Genomic DNA, 21,498 nt, shown 5'->3' with positions numbered 1-21,498 from the left:
ATATCAAAAATCGATTTGCAAATAGACGCATTTCTCATTTCAAAACACTTTATAGTACACAGGCCATTTCTGGATTGCGGTTTGCATGATTATCTTTTCGATCGGGGAGTGAACTTGCCAGCAGACTTGGATAAACTGCTACTAGATACTGTTATAAGAGATGCAACTATCAGGGTACGTCGAATCTGTAGACAAGTTGGAATACCGTGAATGATTGTTTGGCGAATTTTAAAGTGTGAAGACTTACATCCGTTTGATTATCGTCAAGTACTACCTGGATATTAAAACGGTCGCGTCTTAATATTCATTTCTATAAAACAGTCCTTTGGACAGATGAAGTGACATTCACAAATCTGGGAATCAGAAAATCAAAAAGCTGTACGTCCATATAATTTTCAACATAAATTTTTTGTTAACGCTTGGGCTACCCTAATCGATGACTTGCTGATTGACCCTGTTGTGCTTCTTACAAGGTTGAATACCAGCAGTTCTTATGGACGAACTACAAGGACTATTGGAAAATGTCCCACTGAATATTTACCTACACAAGTGGTTTCAAATGGATGGGACCGAAATTGGGTTCCCGTCAACTATCCAAGATAATTGGTCAAGGAACTCTGACTAACCAAACACACATATCCTCCAAAGGATGTCCAGCTTTGGTCCAAACCAGGTCGAGATAACCATGGATTAATTATGGACAGCGTATAAACCGATCTGAGTCCCATGAATCTTGAACGATCGCAATGAAATTATCTCTCTCGTCTGTAAAGTTCATGATTACATTAGAAAAGTATAATTTCATAATAATCCAGAGTGTTCTTGAGAGGTGAGATCCGGTAGAAAGTGAATAAGTGGACTTTTTACCCCCTTCTAGGCATAAAAACCGATATAAGTCCCATGAATCTTGGACGATCGCAATGAAATTATCTCTCCCGTCTGGAAAGTTCATGATTACATTAGAAAAGTATAATTTCATAATAATCCAGAGTGTTCTTGAGAGGTGAGATCCGGTAGAAAGTGAAAAAGTGGACTTTTTACCCCCTTTTGGGCATAAAAACCGATCTGAGTCCCATGAATCTTGGACGATCGTAATGAAATTATCTCTCCCGTCTGTAAAGTTCATGATTACATTAGAAAAGTACAATTTCATAATAATTCAGAGTGTTCTTGAGAGGTGAGATGCGGTAGAAAGTGAATAAGTGGACTTTTTACCCCCTTTTAGGCATAAAAACCGATATGAGTCCCATAAATCTTGGACGATCGAAATGAAATTATCTCTCCCGTCTGTAAAGTTCATGATTACATTAGAAAAGAATAATTTCATAATAATCCAGAGTGTTCTTGAGAGGTGAGATGCGGTAGAAAGTGAAAAAGTGGACTTTTCCGACTTTTTACCCCGTTTTGGGCATATAAACCAATCTCTAATTTCATAATAACCCAGAGTGTTCTTGAGAGGTGAGATCCGGTAGAAAGTGAAAAAGTGGACTTTTTACCCCCTTTTGGGCATATAAACCAATCTGGGTCCCATTAATCTTTGACGATCGCTATTAAATGTCTCTCCTATCTGTAAAGTTCCTAAATACTTTAGAAAAGTATAATTTCCTAATTATCAAGAGTGTTTTTGAGAAGTGAGAGGTCGTAGAAGGTCAAAAAGTGGACGTTAGGTAAAATTCAAGATTAAAAAAAAGTGAAAAGCTATTGGACAAACAGAAATAAAAAGCTACTAAACTCCATTTTTTCTAGATTCATTAGTCGTCTATCTCTCCTCGAAAACTGTATCTTTATTTTAGTGAATACCACATTATCGGTTACGATGCATCACGTATCGTTTTTTTTATAATGCCTAATCAAATAAGCAATGCTTGATATTAGCCTAATTTTTCGTCACTTATAACGTTTTTATTGCAGACAAAGGATGAAGCCTCCAAAAACTCCATATCTAGAAACGATAAGAACCGAGAAAAAGCAACCCCGGAGGCCAACGAGGTCCTACCATCTAGAACCAAATCCAGAAGCAGACAGTTGGGCGAAGAAGACTCCGTGCAAGAGGAACGCCTTCCTGGTAACACTAGGTCCGCACCTACTAACTATAATCATTTTATTTTGTCACTAACTCATCGCTAAATGTAGCATCATCATGTTTTTGACAAAGAACAGAGTCTCTGACCATTTCAGGTTCCCCCCCAGAGGTCGAAACCTAAACACCACCCCAGCACTCCCCGAAGAACCCAAATCGACTACAGCCAAAACCAGAGGCAGACGACCAACCGAGGCTCCTGAAGAAGACAACGTTTCCGACGAAACTCAGGTTGGTAAACTTGATGGTGGTTGGAAATTTCGCTTTCGGGTGGCTTCAGCTTTAACTCTTTCACTCTCTCTCTCTCTCTCTTGCCTTTTCTTCCTCATTCACTCACTCTCGTGGCATCCACAACATCATCTTGTCCCTTTCAGGGTTCGAGAGGTCGTACCAGGGCCAACGTGCGCCGCCCCTCCTTGGAGCTGGTGGACAGCGAGAGTTTCAACACCCACTCGGCCGCCCCCCAGTCTCCCAGTTTCCCCGCCCAATTACCCGCCGGACCGGTACGTTTTTTGGGAGCCACCCCGAACGAGTTCTACGATCTCCCAGTAAATTTCTTTTTGAGAGAATACGATTTTTTTTTGTGGTCTCACACCCCGCATTAGCGCTGATATTTGTGCACCCACTAACTAACTATTCAATGATTTTTTTAATAGAAGAAAACTATATGGAAATAATGTCACTTGTGTCCCAATTGCACCGTATCACAAAGGCATTAACTTATAGTGGGCTTGTGGGCTTCCTAAGGGTTGTTGAAATGTTCTACAAATGGCATGTTGTACACTGAGAAAAAAATGTTCCTCTTCTTGGCAAGTATTTTGGCTATGTCAGCTAAAAATCTAGTAAAATAGGCACTAAGAGAGATGTTTATTGAGACAGTAAGGTTCACTTTACTAATATATTTCAACTGTAGTAGTAGCTTTGATTGAATACTTGTGTTAAAAAAATTAAAGTCTCTGAACTATCTGGAAAAAATGGAAAATGGCTTTAAATGTATTGTACTGCCTGGTCAAAATTAACGAAGGGTACAACTACTTGGATACACATTATCTACGTTTACAACGCGCGGATCTATTAGGTCCATGGATAGACTCTTTATATTTAATATACAGCCCTATTTACAAAGATTGATTTTGAGGGTTAAATTAGTCCAGGATTATCTCTAGGATCAAAATGTCACTTGAAGTGAGTTTAGACGAAGAATTATAACCTCTAAATCTTCAAAGTGTTATTGTTTAAAGATAATAAAAATAAACTAATAATTTCTTTTCCAAGGCTTAAGCTTGTCCTTTGTATTTTCTTATTTATTTTTGTGTACAAAAACCTTGTCATTTTGGTACTTCAAAATAGGTCCTAGGTGTTCACACCGAAGAAAACTACATTTAATCTACCCTATTTGGGAAGCATCAAATTCGCGTATCAAATTTTAGTGCGCTGCCGTTTACACCGAAAAAATAGTCCTCGTGACGTCATTTGATCCGAGTATTAAATATTTGGTACCCCCGTTGTAAACGTAGCTACTGTTGTGATTTTCCAGTACATCTACAGGATGTCCCATTTTCGTATGTTTTATGGGATTTCTCGCTTATGAAAAGAGATAGAGAGCTGCAGTTTTCGAAACACCGTGCAATTTTTTAATGAAACTAATCAAATTAGCCATAGCTATATTTGTTTTTGAGCTACACTGTTGTTGCTGTGTTATTGTCAGGTATGTTAAAAAACTAAAAACTGACTTTTGTAGATTTTTGCGTAGAATCCAATGGAGTACTCAAATTTTCATTACAGGTCACAGTTTTTAAGATATTGGCATAGCTATTTTTTTTGGGACACCCTATATATTTTTTTAAAATGTGTTTCTGCTTGCCAAAGAGCCAAGAGCTTTTCAAAAATATAGCATAGTATATATTTATTTCTATAAATAACGCGACAAAATGATTTTGTTTAATGATATACATAGACAATAGCAGATAGCATCGGCAACCATGGTGGCGCAAAAAAAAAAACAAAATTATTAACGTTTTGCTATTACATAGATATTGTATTTTGGAAAATCTTTAATATATTACAAAAGCCAAATAGCTAACACTGGTTTAGTAAATTAGAATGTATTAAATGTAGTATATGTATTAAAATTATAACAAAAAACTATGTAAATATATTATAGAAAAAAAGCTTAAAAATGTTATAGCTACTTAATTTTAAAAAAAATGATAAGTACTGTTCAAAATGCAGACGGTCATATTGTCTGCTACAAGTGTTACAAAGTTTATAATTTTTTTTAGTAGCATTTTCCAAAATAAATGATTGTCTTTGTAATTCTGCAAAAGTATTTTTCGTATCAATTTTTAATTGTTGCATGATGACATATTGTCTGGAATAAACTGAATTCTTTAAATACCCTCCCAAAAAAAAATTCAAAACCGACAGATCTGGTGATCACGGTGGCCATTGAACAGGTCCATTTGTTCCAATCCATTTTCTGGGAAAATGTTCATTTATCCGGTTTGTACTGCCTCTGTAAGTTAAAAAACTGGATAATTTACCTAAACAACTACTTGGACCTGAAAAAATTGGAAAATGGCTTCAAATTGATAAAAAAAAGGCTAGAAACACCTTTAACTGTTTGGACAAAATTAAGGAAGGAGTTTTCTACCTCGAAGAATTGGAAATATTAAGCGTTTTTTTAGTACAGAATAAAATTGAGAGAAACCTACATTTGCTGGAAAAAATTAAAGAAAAGTTTAAAATTTTTCAATACTTAATAAACATGATGAGAGATAAACATTCAGGTATCTAAACAAAAATAAGAAATGATTCGACTGCATGGAAAAAATGGCCGCCTCAAATATATAATATACAGACCAGAAAGACCTTCAACTAACTGGAAAAATTAATAAATAAAAATGCCTTCAACTGTCTGACTTTTTGGTTTTGAAACATTCTGCATCGCAGTATACATGGGAAAGAAAATGGAATATCTTCACCTTTAATAACCCAATAAATCTAAATTTAAATACCTGGAAAAGTAAAGTGACTTTCCAGTACATAATAAAAATGAGAGAGACCTTCAACTGCTTAGACTAAATTAAAGAAGGGTTAATTAACAACCTGGAAAAATTTGAAAAATTAAGCCATTATTCAGAACATAATCAAATTATGATAGATAATAATCCTTCAAGAGTCCGGGCAAAATTGAATCAACAATTCTCAAATAGTCAATCAACTGTAAAGTAAGTAGTTTTTTATGAAGTATCTTGACTAAACTAGAAGAATACCTAGCTTTACAAAAATAGCAGAGGTAATTAGTAGATACGTTAAAGTAATTTAGTTGTACTGAAAAGTAATTTTATTCTTTAAAAAGCCAAACTAGCTCTGTTAGGTTATTAATTGTTCAAACTAGTATACTCGAGTTTTCGTTTAGGCAAATCCTAATTCTTCTACTACAAAGTACATATAAAAATTTTTTGACTGCAAGTTAATTTTTCTATAGTGGTTATATTTCTTAGTTTTATTATTCTAGCGTTAATGCTACTGCTTACTATTTTTTTGTGCGGGCAATTTTACCTTTAAATATACTGGATGTAATATTATATTGAGTAGTTATGCAGTTTGTGTTAAATGCAATATTTCTAGTTGCTTGCAATAAAAATTACGATCAGGGTTATTAAATAATGTCTTACTAAGGCTACACTTTATAGACATATTTCAAACAGTTCACGGTACATTTGAAAAAAAAATAGTAAAACTTGAATGATTCCAAAAAGTTGTAAAAAATAAAAGCTTATAGCTTTCCAGCATCTCCCTTCTTCTGGCTAAAATGGCCTCTATCTTAATAAATTCTATAAAAACAAAATATATAAAACCAACGAAAGAAAAGGCTTTTTTGAACCTCTGCTATGCTAGGTCTCCATGGTTTTCCTTTTCTTGCTTTTTTAATGGTAACTGCATTAAAAAGATATGGTAGCAAAATGATTGTGCTGATATATCTTAAAAATGTCATAGAATATTAAAAATTTTATCTTAAAGATATTGGAAATTAGATGCTTAAGTAATAATATAACTTGATGTTTCTTGGAGTATAATGCTTATTAAATCACTAGAATTTTCAAATCAAATGCAAAAATCACTTCCCTTTTTATGTCTTTTTGTTATTCGTATCCTCTTGAATTTTTGCTATTTGAATTTAAACAAAATAAAATACTAATAATATATGAAGGTGGGTGCATATATTCAAAATTTTCGTCAATATACTCTTCTAGGCACCAAGTTGCTAATTGGTTTTTAAAATGTCCTTCCATGGCATATACAGGTGACCTACTAACTTTTAGCATAAAAAATAAATACCGTCCAAACTGGTAATAAAATAATATAAATAAATTACTTATGCACCACTTCTTTTACTACAATTAGAACTACAGCACCTTTTTTTAAATTAGGGACACATTATTGGTGAAACTACAACCATTGTACAAACACTATACACTATAGATAATAATGTAAACATTATTTAGGCCAAGACTTCTCTAACTTAGAAAAAATCTTTACTATTCTTATAGTAAAAGCTTTATAAAATATTTTTCAGTCATAGGAAAGAACTTATGTATACCAGAGAATTTAACTTAATAGGTTAAAAAATAATTATTTAGTAAAACAAAAATTTCTAGTATAGTAAAAATTCTTTAAAAATTCTTCTTAACGTAGAGAAAAAAATTAAAAACTCCAAGTCTCAGTCACACTAAAACAAATTAGGGTGGGGTAGGATAGGGTTTTATTTTAATTACGTGTGTTTTTCTGTTTATTGTAGGTCTGATGATGCTTTATTAGTGAAACATGTAACCTTCGCGACATGTAAAAAGATGTTTTGAGTCTGAGACTTTTATTTTTTCTCCAGTTACGTAGGTCTCTTTGAGATAATGGACGAGTTATTTCAATCTTCCTAACGTAGCCAAAAAAAGTCTAAGAAAGAACACTTTGTTAGGATTTTTCTCAGTGTACAACCTACTATTATAGCCAAAAGAAGTGTTCCCCCTTTGGTCTTTAGGGAAAAGGAACGAAATCCCATTTCTTCCAATTTTGAGCCTATAGTGTTTTGCTCTCCTTATTTGCTGACCTATTATACTTTATAAAAACACTCAGATCAGTATAGGAAGTCAATTGATAGATTTTCTATGTTGAGTTCTTAACACACTTACCCTATCATATTCTCTCAACACATTAATTAGAGTCACTACTTCAAACTAAACATTTGCAATATAGTCAAGAATTGTTAAAAAAAAATGAAATAATGTAGGAAGAACCTGCTGATAAACCGGAAACACCGAAAGAACCTGCTCCCGTTGCCGAAGATGCTGAAGAAACGTCCAAGCCCGATGAGGAAGCTGAAGAAGCCGCCACCACCATCACAGCTCCCACGTCAGGGATGAACAAGGTAGTAAAAAGGAATTCAATTAAAAAAACTCTTATAAAAATACAAAAGTTTTAGTTATGTATGTATAGTGAGCATCCTCAGACCTAAATAGAAATAGAGTTTTAAGTCAAATACAATGAAAAGTATCCAACCGGGACAGAAATTTAAGACGTGCACAACAAAGCGTCAATATCACTCGACAATTCAAAAGTCGCAAGATTTATTACTAAAACTGTTATTTTTTATATTTATGAACGATTTTTTCACATTGCCATATTTCTTTACTCCAGGTGGCATTAGATCTTTACGCCATCTCCCAAGGCACCCAGAAACTCTTCGGAGAAGAAACCGACGAAGAAGATAAAAGCGAAACCATTACCACAGACTCATCGTCCACCGAAGAGATCACTACTACTTCAACTACAACCACCACAACTACTACTACCACCACCACCACCACTACGACCACTCCAGCACCCACGACAACCACAACAACCACTACCACCGAAGCTCCCACTAAAGCAAGTAGATTTGGTGGTAGACGCACTCCGATCGGCAGTAGAAAAGTCTCCACTACAACCACCACAGAAGCTCCAGCAGCACCTGCGGAGGGTAAACCGAAGAAGTTTGGCAGGCCGAGTTTTGGTGGTAGAAGGGCCAAGCCCACGCCCGCCCCTGCTGCCGAGGAGGAAGCCAAGAAAGAGGACAGTAAACCTGCGAGTCAAGCGAAAGTGAGTTCGTAACTGGTTGGGAGTATTGGGGTGTTTACGAGAGATTTTTTTAGCCCACAAGGTCCAGATTTGGTGGTGGTTCCAGAACAAGAGGGTCGAAAACAACTGCTGCTCCCGAAGAAGCTCACAAAGAGGAGTCAAGCAGCGCGGCTCCATCTAGCGGAAGACCGTCCCTTACCAGGCCCAGGCCTTCCTTTAACAATTTGAGAGGAAGAGGTAGAAGCACTACTGCCGCACCAGCAACTGAAGGTAATAACTTCTTATTCATGTTGACATAAAACCATTATCCCTAAATATTTTATTAGAAGGTTCTGATTCGGAATCAAGCTCTTCTGAGCCAGTCAGCTCGACTACTGCCCGTCCTGCAAGAAGAATTGCCGGAGCTACTGCCAATATCAAACCACTAAGGTAATAACAAGGTGTTTATAGTTTATTTGTGCTTGTTTTAATGATCTTCTTTTAGGCCAGGACCAAGGATCAATTTGGCGGGTAGAAGGGGTGCCAGCACCACTACCACCACCGAAGCTAACAAGGAAGAAGAGGATCATCACGTTACTGGAGATGAAGAGGAGACTCACGATGAAGCTGCTAGTGAAAAGGTGAGTAACTGGTTGGGGATTTCATTGAGTTATAAGTTTTTGTCATATAGAGGGGCTCAAACTATATTATTTACGAAGATACTATCGTGTGCACTCACATTAGTTTTAGTGGTAATTAATTTAGGCAAATAAGTTAAAAGTGCACATTGCCTAGCACATAGCCATTATTGCCATTTTCGGAATATGGATTATTGTATATTATACTACACGGAAAAAAAACTCCACTATAACTAAGACTAATAATCTTGACTGAAGATTCATATATCCGCAATGACAACTAATTTTATTCCAGAAAACGTATTGGTGTTAATCCAATGTAAAAATTACATTTTATTTAAATATTAATAATCTTTATCTTAGTATAGCAATACTCGGCAAAACACGTTTGCAAATATTATTACAATAGGATAAAAGCTTTATTTGAGAATAATATTTTGATACAATTTTTTAATTGTATTGTTATATAGCATTGTATAGCTTATTCTTTATTAATAACGTCCTATTCTTAAGTAGAATGGAACTATAAGTTTGAATTTGAAATACGCATCTTCAAACAAAGCGCTAGGGTTTTTATTACAAATAATAGTTACGCTTGTATATTTAATAAGATTATAAAATTTGCTGTATTATCGAAGTTGAAAAATGCGATACAATGTAAAAATAGAAAAGGTACTTTCACCTTCTAATTTTCAACAGCTCCTCAATAGACTGATTAATGAATTAGGTTAGGTAAAAAGAATCTCAAATCTTATAGCATTTATTTAAGTTTTTTTGTCAACAAGTCATTAATACAAATGATAACGTTAGCCGTAATTTAAAATTTAGGTAATTTGGTTAATTATAATTTAATTTTACCCTATAATTTGGTCTCCATCCGTACATTAATATAATAACATGTATAGGTCAAGCTTCTTATTCCATTATGGAATAAAAGCATGTAACAACGTAAGTCTAGGTAACAAAAACTCATATTAACATTAAAAAAATATTTGTTCTCTTTTACACAGTAGGTATACTATATAATATATGTGGACTGAATAATTCATAGCAAAAAAAATGTTATAATATAGGAACCAATAAACTAAAGCAACATATCATCAAATCCATGTAGCAATTGCAACTTTTGTAATTGGAATTGTACTGATTAATAGGCTTAGTAAAATCGGTGTAAGCAATTACATCTACACTGGATTCTTTTGTCAAAGCATTCTGCAATAAATTGTATAATATTACATAAATTTGAATCAGTAGTATTTCTTATAAAACCATGTCGTCTATCAGAAATCTTATTACGCACATAAGAATGTGTATGCTTATGTACATATAATTGCTTCAAATACATCAGCAGGAATGACATCATATTTTCTTAAATACATTTTAACTTCTTTCCACGCTTCAGGAATTTTTTTTGTAGTTAGTATCAAATAAAATTAAATTCTAAGGGGTTCAGCAAGAAATCCCCAATCATTCAGACAGAAATGTATACTTAATATAACGAGAAAATATATGTATTTTCTTGGTTATTAAACAAAAACTTCTATTACGTATTATGAAATTATTTTAATGTTAATCGGGTTCAACATATACGGAACAAATTAACCCAATCTTATTACTGTGACCACGAATCGTGATACCGTGTATTTAAGATCATAAGTCAACGGCGCCGTGGCTTAGTTGGTTAAAGCGCCTGTCTAGTAAACAGGAGATCACGAGTTCGAATCTCGTCGGGGCCTACCTAATTTTTTTATTATTTTTTTCAGCCAAATTTCGTTAATATATTAAAACGTTATTAGTTTTACCACCAATAACTGTTGTTTTTTTTTTTAGGAAGAAGCTCCAGCCCCCGCACCCGTAGACAACAGCCCCCTGGGCCGCCTACGTAACAAAAACCGCCTCAACGTTCAACCGAAGGCGGCAAAATCGGCGGCGGCAGCAAGTGCGAGCGCCACCGTACAAGTGAGGAGGGTGAACCCGCTTTTGAACAGGAGGAGGCCTGGACAGACCACCGAGGCACCCTCCAGTGAGGCTCCTAGTAGCGAAGCTACCGAACCAGAAGGTAACATTTAGAACCACAGTAATGCTAATACAAGTTCACAAGAGTCCACATAAACAATCAATTATAGAATACCTGAAAAACACGGCTTGATTGTTCTATTATTGTTGATCATTACTCAGTCACAGTGTCATCAAACAATTCAGGGCTTCTTTAATTATATGCCTCAAAAATTGCTGCAGATACGGCAAATTGGTGTGCAAACAAACAACAGTCCAAAATTTAATCCAGAAAAGACCGGTTTAATTATGTTGAGGAAATCTGGTATTTCTATTACTGAATCAGAATACACCGATATATCACTAAATTCCTAGGAGTAACCATACAATACAATAAGTTGCAAAGGTCATATTATGAGGCTGTTTTCTAGACTGGCAAGCTCTTGTTATCTGTTTAGAAAGCTAAAACTAATACCGTTTAGCATTAATTGTTTTAAAGTCTATTATTTTGCCCGTTTTCAATGAATCATTAATTTAATGGAATAATCTTCTGGGGCTCTTTGAAATTCGCAATTAAGGTCTTTATTGCTCAAAAGCAAATGATAATAATTGCACCGAGAACCTCGTGTAGATCATATTTTTCACAGCTAGGCCTTTTAACTGTATCTGCTTTATATTATTTAAGGTTAATATAAAGCAGAGACAGTTAACTTAACTAGACCTTCCAGTTATGAAATATTTGTTATGTTTGTAAAAAATATTATTAAGTTTTTGTTTTATGTAATAATACAAATAAATAGCAAAAAAAATATTTTTTATTGCCAACGCATTCTGATAATTCAAACACAAGTAACGTCAAATTGTGCTTAAACCACTTTTAAAAAACATCAAATAAATCGCAGTAATATATTCCTAGATAAATAATGTGATACAAACAGATGATATAAAAACCTATAAGCATAAACATATAGCTATAAATATAAATACATAGCTATAGCTATAAACAGACGTGTCAAATAGAGGTGGGAAGTTTTCAAATTGACACCCTGTATATTACCAATTTTAAAAAGTACAAGGCAGGCACAGTCAGCGAACTTATAACTTGTTTCTAAACAATAAAAGCCTTATTGGCAAATCTATTTGAGCCCCAAAATATGGGCTTTGTGTATGGGCAAAATAAACTTTAAAAAATAAATATTTTTTTTTACACTAAATTTAATAAAGATAGTAAAAATGTTTGTAGCGGGTTTAATTTTCAAAAAACAGATTTTCATATATATGATTTACCAAAAAACACTAGCTGGAAAGAGTTAGCTGGTCACCAAAATGCCAGTGAGGTTGTTAATCGTTTTTATGAAATATTTGCAAAGAAGAGTAAAAAACAGTGTTTCCCTTGGTTTAGCGGCAGTATCATTCGAGATTTACGACGTATATTATCATATTATCGAACCATATCACGAATATTATCGTGAAAGAATTTTCCTATGTTAGATCAAAAATAAAAGCAGAAATTAAACTTGCACGTAAAGATTATACATTTTAAATATTGAAAATGGCATAAATTCTGATATATACAATTTTTGGAAATATGTTGAAAAAACTGACAAATCATCTGGCTATATGACCTTTGAGGGCAAACAAATAAATGGTAATTTGAACATAGCCCAAACATTTGCAAAGTGTATACTCTAACCAGCCGGCTCAATATAATATTAGTGAAAACAAAACGATATTTTAGAAGCAATTTCCAAATTAAAACCTAAAAGATCATAAAATTCCGCCGTATATATTTAAAGCATGTAAGGAGAGTTTGGCCAATGGAAATCATTTTTAAAGTAATATTAAATACTGAAATCCAGATTCTGAGAAAATATTAAATTACTAAAAATACAAAACTCCTCTTGGACCTTGGACATCGTCTCTGGCTTTGTTATATTATAGATCTTGCAAAATGATTCACTAGTTTAGAAATGTGTGAACTAATATTAACAATATTACCATTGTTACACGAAAAGAAGAAAATACTCAATTTAAGCATAATAATATTCTATAATTAGCTTAATTGAATATCCCCAAGATTATATTTTGTTTAATACAAAAATCTAAAATCTTCATTTAAATTAACTACACATATCGTTATTTATAACATGTGAAAAATTCATTTCTATGCATCCAATTGAATCAAATTGTTACTATAAATATTTAGAATAAAGATATCAGTAGTTCAGTTTAAATCGAAAGCGTCTTTAGAAATAAATATAAGATTTGGTTAGATTGAAGATTCTATCCAATTTGAAAAGTTAATTCGGAAATGTTGGTATATTTAAAATAAAAAAACAACCTCTCAAAGCAAAATAACGTATTTTTAGTATTTTAAATCTAAGCCTACAATTTGTATTTCTAAGAATATAACACACTCAAATTAAGTATTTCAATTTTGGTTCAATAATCGCAAATCATCTGTATAAGTAGGTTTTGTTTCATATTTAATTATAGAGTAATATTGAAGTGAAAATGTTAACTATTGATATTAATGATTTTAAAATGTTTGGCTTAGTACGCTTACAGAGAAGCTATTATACTATCAACTAAGCACCTTTTTTTTTAAACGTGACCGATGTTTTTCCATATTCACCTAATTTTAATAAAATAACGTTGCGTATGATCTAAACAACCTTATTTTTATTAAAATTGGAAATACGGTTACGTTTTCTCAAATATTAAAAATGCAATATTACGTTTAGCTAACATTAATAAAAACAATTTTTTTAAGCTGTCTAAAAAGAGTATATAATAATTATAATAGGTTTTGCTAGCGCTTGCTTTTTTTTAAAAAACGTAACGTCTATTAAAAAAATATCATGCTGAGCCTGTATATATAGAAATCGGTTTTATAACAAAATATAATATTTTATTAAGAATCAACTTAGTTAAAATCAAAATTTCGTCTTTCTCTCAACTTCATTACAAAATAAAGATGAATATACCCTGTGGATACAAATAAAAACTAGAAACTTTTAAAAAACATTTATTTAGCACACCCTAATAGAAAATACTAACAGTAGTAATGACCTATACGGACTAAAGACCTGTGAAAAGAATTATAACAACGGTTAAGTCAAAAGCTTAGTTTTTGATTACAAAAATACCTAAATACAATGTCGCCTTCTTTTTTTAAAGTAATGTTTAAAAAATAATATGTCCTCTATACATTAGAAATTAAAAGCTTGTATAAAAAACAGAAATACTTTTCTTGATTGATAAGGCTTAAACTATTGTCTAACTATCCATTGCAAAAATGTATTATAAAGTCTACACTGTATAGCACTTTATGACTATAGACATTTTACAAAAACATGTTTAAGTCAAGTAGGTTTATTCAAAAATTAGGTTTATCAAAAATTCCAGTTTTAAACCGATTTTAGGCGAATAACCAAAGCGTTTTGGTTTTTATCAATTTCCGATTGGTATTTACCAAAACGTTTAGGTGCTGGTGGTTTTTAAAAAGTGATGTTATCAATCTACTGTCAAAGTTGTCACCAACATTAACGGTAAATACCCAACTGCCTAGAAGTCGTTTATATTTGGTTAAATGGTTATTGGAAATGCCAAAACATCCTTAAAAAAATAATAAAAGTAAAGTCTGAATTTATATACGTTGTAGTACTCCATTAGCCGAAGTTCTGTTGAAGGCACCTTATTAGAAGGAATATATTTCTCCTTCAAAGTAAGAATTATTTCTTGCGTTTGGGAATAAAGTGACAAAATAAAAAATCGACAGTTAGTAAGCACATAAGTCTTATTCATGGTTTAGCAATATCAGCATTCGATACGATTAGCCACAATATGCTATTAGCCTAGCTTCATTATTTAATAGATAGATCCTTTTGTGTGGAATTGAGAGATTTTCAAGGCGTTCGATCTGAATTTGTACCAATTGCCACGGTGTGCCTCAAGGCTCAATTTTGGCCCCTCTGTTGTTTTCCATATTTGTTGCAGATATGAGCAATTCTATTGAAAACTCGAAAATTCAACAATATGCTGATGATTCTCAAATATACACTTCATTTTCTTTAGATTATGTAAACGAAAATATTGACAAATTTAACACGGACTTGAATAATTTTAAAAAATTCTCCGATGATCATAATTTAAAACTAAACTCCTCTAAATCCTATACGCTATTTTTTAATGCTAAATATCAGATTGAGAAAATTAGGCAATTATTTGTTCCACAAATAGATAATATGCCTTTGGCCTCAGTTTCAGAGGTGAAAAATATTGGTATATTTTTTGATAATTCGCTACCATTTCAAGCACATATTCATAATAAATTAAAAATTGCTTATATAAGAATGAAGAAACTTAATAATTTTAAAAAATGGCTACCATCCAAAATAAAGTATCAATTATGTGACAGTTTAATATTATCGCTATTCGACTACGGTGATGTGGTTTATGGTTCATCTTTGACGATGCAATTAGCACACCAAATACAAAAAATACAAAACATTCCATTTAGAGAACATATTAAACCTCATTTAAATAATAAAAATATCCTTAATATGAGTTACCGTAGAAAACTTCATTTTTATACTTTTTTACATAGAATCTTAAAAACTGGACAACCCTCATATCTTGCAGCGTTATTTAATCCATTTTTACATCAGCATTATACAAGATTTGTTAATAAATACAGGGTACCTCAAAATCGCACTGCAGCTTTTCAGAAATCTTTTACATTTATAGGGATTAAATTGTGGAATGATTGACCAGATGAAGTAAAGGAATTTACTTATAAAAGATTCCTAAAATACGCTAAGCAATTTCTTTTTTCTTTCAATTTCTTTGAGCAAAAATATCCTACATTTCTTCCAAACCATGCGTGCTGTGCTGTTGTCAGATTTTCCCGCAAAAATAAAATAAAATAAGATAGGATATCCCGTAAAATTAATATATTTACTGTTAGCTGCCCTTGTTTTGTCTCGCGCACGCCTTTCGTCCTTTTTTTTTCTCCCATTCAAAACCTTATTGACTTATTTATGTATAGTTTAGGTGATAGAGGGTTACCGCGCACAAATGCACATGATTTGTGTATTTTGTGTTATCGGCCACTATGGTCGCGCTGTAGTCCTTTTTGTCCTCGGGTTATATAGTATATAGTTGTAAAATTGATTGTGTATAATTTATATATGTATATATTGGGCAAATAAAGAAGTTTAATTTGATTTGATTATAAATAGAATGGCTCATCATGGATAATCAAATTAATGTAACAAAAAATACTTTTAAAACAACAAAACATAGATCCTAAATAATGTCCAAATAAACGAAATTAGAAATTATAGGAACTACACAAACGCAAGAAATAAATACAAGAGATTAGGAAATATGATTATTTATAAAGGAATATTATGTAAGAAATGATAGTGCAGTACACAAAATAAAGTTATTTTTTTATTATTTACCATTTATAATCAATAAACACTGGTTGAACTAAAACGTTTACACGAAAACAAGTTGTGACGTCAGTGTAGTTATTTGGCGTGTAAAAACCAAGGATAAGGTGTTTGAAACAATAGTTTTATAAAATAATAGTGTAAATACTTACCTTTAAAGGTTTGGATAATGCCATCACAATATCCCCATTCTTTCAAAATATCTTCAGTTCCATTATCACCATGATCTTTTTGTAATTGTATAAACACTGACCAGACACAATAAAAAAGAAACGTGCAATTTAAAGGGAATAAATGTCAAAATAGCTTTTAATTTTTGACTTTCTAGGAATGAGTATTTTATATACTATATGTTTCAACAGTACGCATACTGTATGAACATACAGTATGCGTTCCTTAAAGGCTATGTAATTTTAATTATAAATAACCAGTTTTTATTTTGAGAGTAGATTAAATTCAAAGTAAAAATATGTGTTATTTTTAACTAAAGAACAAAGAAGTTGAAGCCAAAATAATTCAAGTGTTAGTTTTAGATTGTAGTTTAAAAATGAAAATATATAGCTTGCAGTGGAGTCGTAGATTAAGGTAAAATGAAAATCCTGCAGTCTTCCTCCACTTATTTATTAAACATTCAGTTTTAAAAAATTCCCGACATGTTTCGGACAATAATAATAAATAGAGATTTTTCTGACATGGAATCAAACCCTGGGGAGTATATCTGATACCAATTTTAAACCTTTTATCCCTTGATGATGGACAACACTGTGTCCGAAACATGTCGAGAATTTAAAAAAACTGAATATTTAATAAATAAGTAGAGGAAGACTGCAGGATTTTCATTTTACCTTAATAAATAAGAATATCTAAATACTCTATTTGAAAATATGTTTTTTTTTTCCTGTATAGTAAACCAGCTAGTGGTTAGGATATTATTATACTAAATTCGGTCCACCGTTCGCATTATAAAAAATAATTTTCAGTTCCTGGTGGGCATAAATAAATGACTTGAGAATGAATTGTTTGTTTTCCTTTATAGCTGAAGAACCAGCGGCAGAAACAGAAGCAGTACCGAGCTCCAGCACGACCACCGAAGAACCCAGAGGACTTAACAAACTATTGGCTGGAAGAAGGCGGCTTGCACCAAGAGTACCGGGCACAATAAACCACAAATAAAAGGCTGAATTTTTCTGGGAGGGCCTACTTTTCACGATTTTTCTATTTATTTTTTTTTTATTGTGTTAACTGTGTTGACAGGGCCTGAGTCACCTGTATACCGAGCTGTGAATAATTACGTTTGCACCAACATGAAAAAACCATTTTTATTGTGTAAATATATATGGACCATCTTTAGAAAACTATTTTGATATTTAGTGATTTTTTTAGTGTTAGAATGTTAGTTTTAGTAGTTTTATTGTGCAGGCCTGACGTATAGTGCCAATATTCAGTTTTAAATTTATCCCCTAAACGAAATATTATTTATTATTTGGTATATATCTATTTTTCTATGTTATTCTGGCAATTTGTAAATACCTACTTACATGTGAGATAAAAGGATAATAAAATATACTGGTTATTTGTTTTCTGGTTTATTTTCAACTTTTAATATAAAAACTAACGTTTAATTGGTATTTGTACAATAATGTATTTTTAAGGGCTATAGATGGAATGGTCAAAGTTTACTATACTACAACAAATAAATTACTAATTTAAAAAAAAATATATATCACAATAACGATGCAAAAATTGCACCTTTTTTTATGGATAAAATAAAATCATGCCCAAAACAATTCAATTCCTTACACATTCATTTCACACTCACTGAGAAGACCCCTTGATCAAATAGCCCTCACTTTCCTCTGCAACAAATTGGCACTGCTCATCAACTTTTCATCATACTGTTGGGCCTTTATATAGAGCAAAACTCCCATTATAACAGTCACAGTACCTAACCCGCTTAGAGTTGTAACTGGGTTGCCGAACATAAAAATCGAGAGCCAAATAAGAAAGGCTCTTTTGGCAGTATTTGCAACACTAAAACAAAACGATTTAATGACATTAAAAATTAAATATACGAGGCCAGGCTTACCTGTGCGTTACGGGGCTAATAAAGTCCATCAGCACATAAGCCGTAATGCTTTGAAAGTGGAAAAGGATCCCGTTTAGTATAAAGAAACTTATTAATTTGATGCTGAAGTATGAAAGGGTCAGATCTACCATAAGTAGAGTAGCTGGTATTTGGACTACTATGCTAGCTACACTGGTGTAGAATTGAAGTTCTGCAGGTCTAAAAGAAAAATGTTTCTGTAAGGTATTGTCTTGCCAAGATAAACTGAATAGAAAGTCAAAATAATGTGTTGCAGCAGTACAATATTTTGACAGCCCTATACCTATAGTAATTTATTATAAGATTCTCGAGACATTTTATTTAATTAGTAAAATTATTACAATTTTTAAGGGGTGTTTAAAGCAGGAGGTGATAACCTAGAGACCAACTTTCAATTCTTAATTCTATTTCTAGGTGCTTCAGACTGTTCTTTTTATAAGGCTGTATAGGGATATTAGACATCATATTATATTTGAGCAATAACACTGTTTCCCTCTCTAAGAAACTACATTATATTATGAACTTAGTGATTTTTTCTTAGTATATGCATAATTTACTAAACAAAAGGTCCAAAGTTGATGTCATATTCATCTACTTCAAAAAAGCTTTTGACAAAGTTAAACATACTTTCGTAATTGATTCAACAAGCACTTGCTCTTATTATTTTGTCAATGTCTTATTTGTATTTACATGTGTACAATATAGATGGTTCAATTCTGTGTGCTACCTCTACCTGAGTGTAATATTTGTGTGCTACTTGGGTTAACTGTATCAAGCATATCTGAAGAAAGTTTCTTAAATACTTATACTACTTAGAAAGAGGCTTTGATAAATGGACTCTTCTTCATATGTTTAAGTGTTTATCTATGAAAAATAAAAAAATAAAAACTTGAATCATTTTTCTTTTTAAAATTATTATAAATGAGGTGCATTGTCCTGGAATTATATTAACTTATCATTAAACGTCAGAAGCACTAGATCAAGAAACAGTTTCACATATATATAAAATGTGTTGCTTATTTAATAAGTATGCCTCTGAAATTTCTCTGAATCAATTTAAAATTACTTATAAGCTTTTTAAACATCAATCTGCAATGTTACCTTAGAACAAAGATTTGATGATTGTCATGTCCTTTTTGTTATACCAACTTAGAAGCTTTTCAGTTTTGTATTATTATTACTTATGACTGTATATTTTTATATAGCTTTTAATGTACTATTACAAAGTTTGGTATCTATAATTGGCCTAATTGCTACTGATACTGCAATAAATAAATAAAAATAATTCCAGGCCTTCGGCATCATTCATTAGTCTTCAAGAAGATTCAAAATATAAAATCTGATGTAATCAAACAGTTTTTTGGGATAACTATATAATACTTCCATTCACTGCTACATGGTGATCATTTTATGAGAAAGTAAAGGTCAACTAGCTAATAAAAAAAACCTCATTGTGGCAAACAAGATTTCTATAATTCACTTATTATGCAATTTGCTTTAATAGTAAGTTATTAATATATTGGCATAAATATTTTTACCCAAACCACCAATAATTTAGCCTTATCACAATAGTTATTATGGCAACTCAAGGTTTCTTTCTATACTTCAATTATGAAAATTAGGTTACCATTTCACTTACGTGTATTTAAACTTATCACCCGATATCAGCATTTTAGAGTATACATTTTGTACACACTCTGTGACGTTGGTAGCCATAGCTGCTAGGAAGCCCACTATATCAAAGCTGATTTCATTCACAGAGCACAGGGCTAGCCCAGACATAACTGGCAAAAGGCTTAAGTTAACATAAAAGCCAGTTTGCTCCCCTGGAAACAATTGTAACAACTTAAATCTTTGTCAAAAAGGTTTCAGAAACTTACCTAACAAAAATCTTGAAATTAAGACAGTGAATAATGGAGCGGAGCTTTTAATGGTTTCAGTGAAACTCACAGCCACATAATTGAGAGCGACCAAGCCTAAGACTACTGTAGAAAACCTAAAGCTACCAACTAGGATCATATGCCTGTAAAAACCGGGTGGTTTGTTTAGTCTTGGTGATGGTTTATACATTCCACATGGAAAATACAACTGAATAAATCCACAAGTCGCCGTCATCAACATCTGGGATGCACCTGCGAGTTGAGATTTTCAGTCTTTGTTAGTAAAGCTGTAAACAAACTCACCTAATACTGTTGGGTTGCCATTTAAAGTGGTCAATATATATTTATTTAAAAACAGGGTGCAGCCACTAAAAAAATACCATAATAAGAGAAACACAAAAGCCCTAACGCTCAACAGCCCCGTTTTTCCTTGGGGGTTTCTTTCGACGATATGATTCATTTCGTGCTTATGAAGTTTTTCTGGCTCGACACCGTTCGATTGTTGTTTTTTCTCATTTTTCGGGCTCGCCTTTTCCATATTACGGTCTAATACGTGCGACACGACGTTTTACATTGCGAATATTAGCGAAAATCTAATAGAATTCCCACTAATCGTGGATAAACATAACATACATAACCTCAGAAGTCACAACTTTCACTTACTTTGCTGTCATGTTGACTTAACGTCACGGTTTAAGGTCAACGAGTCAGAAAAGGTGAGGAAACATTTATTTGTTTATTTATGAACTACTTATTTTCTTTTTTAATTGAGATATATATTCCAAAGATTCATTTTTTAAGTGATAAAAAATAAACTAAAGATTTGTGCACGTATTTTTTAGTTTTATATGGCTTAGCTTATTGGTGCTGTTCACTGGGAACTAAAATAATTCTCTTGAACGGCCACTTTATTGGAAAAATATTCCTCACTGTCTCAAAACTTATTTTCTATAGTTTTGAGAAATATAATATAAAATACAGTAACAAATATCTAAAATATATAAATCTTATTATGCTATGTTGCCCTGCCATTCTCGATTCGCACCTACTCATATTACATATAAATGTCTGTTTGGACAACAGTTATTTCCCTGAATAATGGAAAGAAACCAATGTTATAACCCTCCCTAAAATAAAAAATCAAACTGAATTTAATCAAATTCGTTATATATCTATATTCTTAAAGGTATTAGAACTAAATATTGGAATATTTAAACAAAAGTATGAATCTGCTATCCGAGCCTCA

The 21,498-nt window shown here is 32.3% G+C and overlaps 2 protein-coding genes and 1 non-coding gene across 8 annotated transcripts in view; 2 read left to right on the top strand and 1 right to left on the bottom strand.

Annotated features, from left to right (window-relative positions):
• Nucleotides 1–17,832, top strand: part of LOC126743613 (proteoglycan 4-like) — a 28,743-nt gene extending 10,911 nt beyond the window's left edge. The window contains exons 3-12 of one of the 6 annotated variants that reach the window (XM_050450790.1): nt 1,912–2,075; nt 2,191–2,311; nt 2,455–2,628; nt 7,371–7,508; nt 7,778–8,218; nt 8,272–8,467; nt 8,524–8,626; nt 8,682–8,817; nt 10,645–10,873; nt 17,305–17,832. In XM_050450790.1, coding sequence (XP_050306747.1) covers nt 1,912–2,075; nt 2,191–2,311; nt 2,455–2,628; nt 7,371–7,508; nt 7,778–8,218; nt 8,272–8,467; nt 8,524–8,626; nt 8,682–8,817; nt 10,645–10,873; nt 17,305–17,441 — 1,839 coding nt within the window. In that variant the 3' untranslated portion in view covers nt 17,442–17,832. Of the gene's footprint in view, nt 1–1,911; nt 2,076–2,178; nt 2,312–2,454; nt 2,629–7,370; nt 7,509–7,777; nt 8,219–8,271; nt 8,468–8,523; nt 8,627–8,681; nt 8,818–10,644; nt 10,874–17,304 lie in introns of all 6 variants that reach the window. The other 5 variants (XM_050450793.1, XM_050450789.1, XM_050450788.1 and 2 more) reach the window with 5 other exon arrangements.
• On the top strand, nt 10,477–10,550 carry Trnat-agu (transfer RNA threonine (anticodon AGU)). The gene has a single exon. It is a non-coding gene; the product is annotated as a tRNA-Thr (tRNA).
• Nucleotides 17,833–17,838: 6 nt separating the features above from the next.
• LOC126743615 (solute carrier family 35 member E2A-like) lies at nt 17,839–20,891 on the bottom strand. Its single transcript, XM_050450796.1, has 5 exons — nt 20,556–20,891; nt 20,253–20,504; nt 20,012–20,198; nt 18,355–18,552; nt 17,839–18,299 (listed from the first exon to the last, which is right to left on the bottom strand). The coding sequence occupies exons 1-5, from the start codon at nt 20,788–20,790 to the stop codon at nt 18,104–18,106; spliced, it is 1,068 nt and encodes a 355-aa protein (XP_050306753.1). The 5' UTR covers nt 20,791–20,891; the 3' UTR covers nt 17,839–18,103.
• Nucleotides 20,892–21,498: the final 607 nt, after the last annotated feature.

The sequence above is a fragment of the Anthonomus grandis genome, chromosome 13 (genome assembly GCF_022605725.1).
Source record: "Anthonomus grandis grandis chromosome 13, icAntGran1.3, whole genome shotgun sequence".
Classification (NCBI taxonomy): Eukaryota; Metazoa; Arthropoda; class Insecta; order Coleoptera; family Curculionidae; genus Anthonomus; species Anthonomus grandis.
Note: the sequence above shows the minus strand (reverse complement) of the source record. Positions and strands in the feature narration are given on the sequence as shown.

Bases quoted from the DNA above. Each gene is read 5' to 3' on its own strand.
- LOC126743615 (XM_050450796.1), bottom strand. From the start codon at position 20,790: ATGGAAAAGGCGAGCCCGAAAAATGAGAAAAAACAACAATCGAACGGT. The intron at 20,199-20,252 runs GTAAGTTTCTGA...AATTGTTTCCAG, and splicing joins AATTTCAAGATTTTTGTTAG to GGGAGCAAACTGGCTTTTAT. The intron at 18,553-20,011 runs GTAAGTGAAATG...TTTTTCTTTTAG, and splicing joins GGTGATAAGTTTAAATACAC to ACCTGCAGAACTTCAATTCT.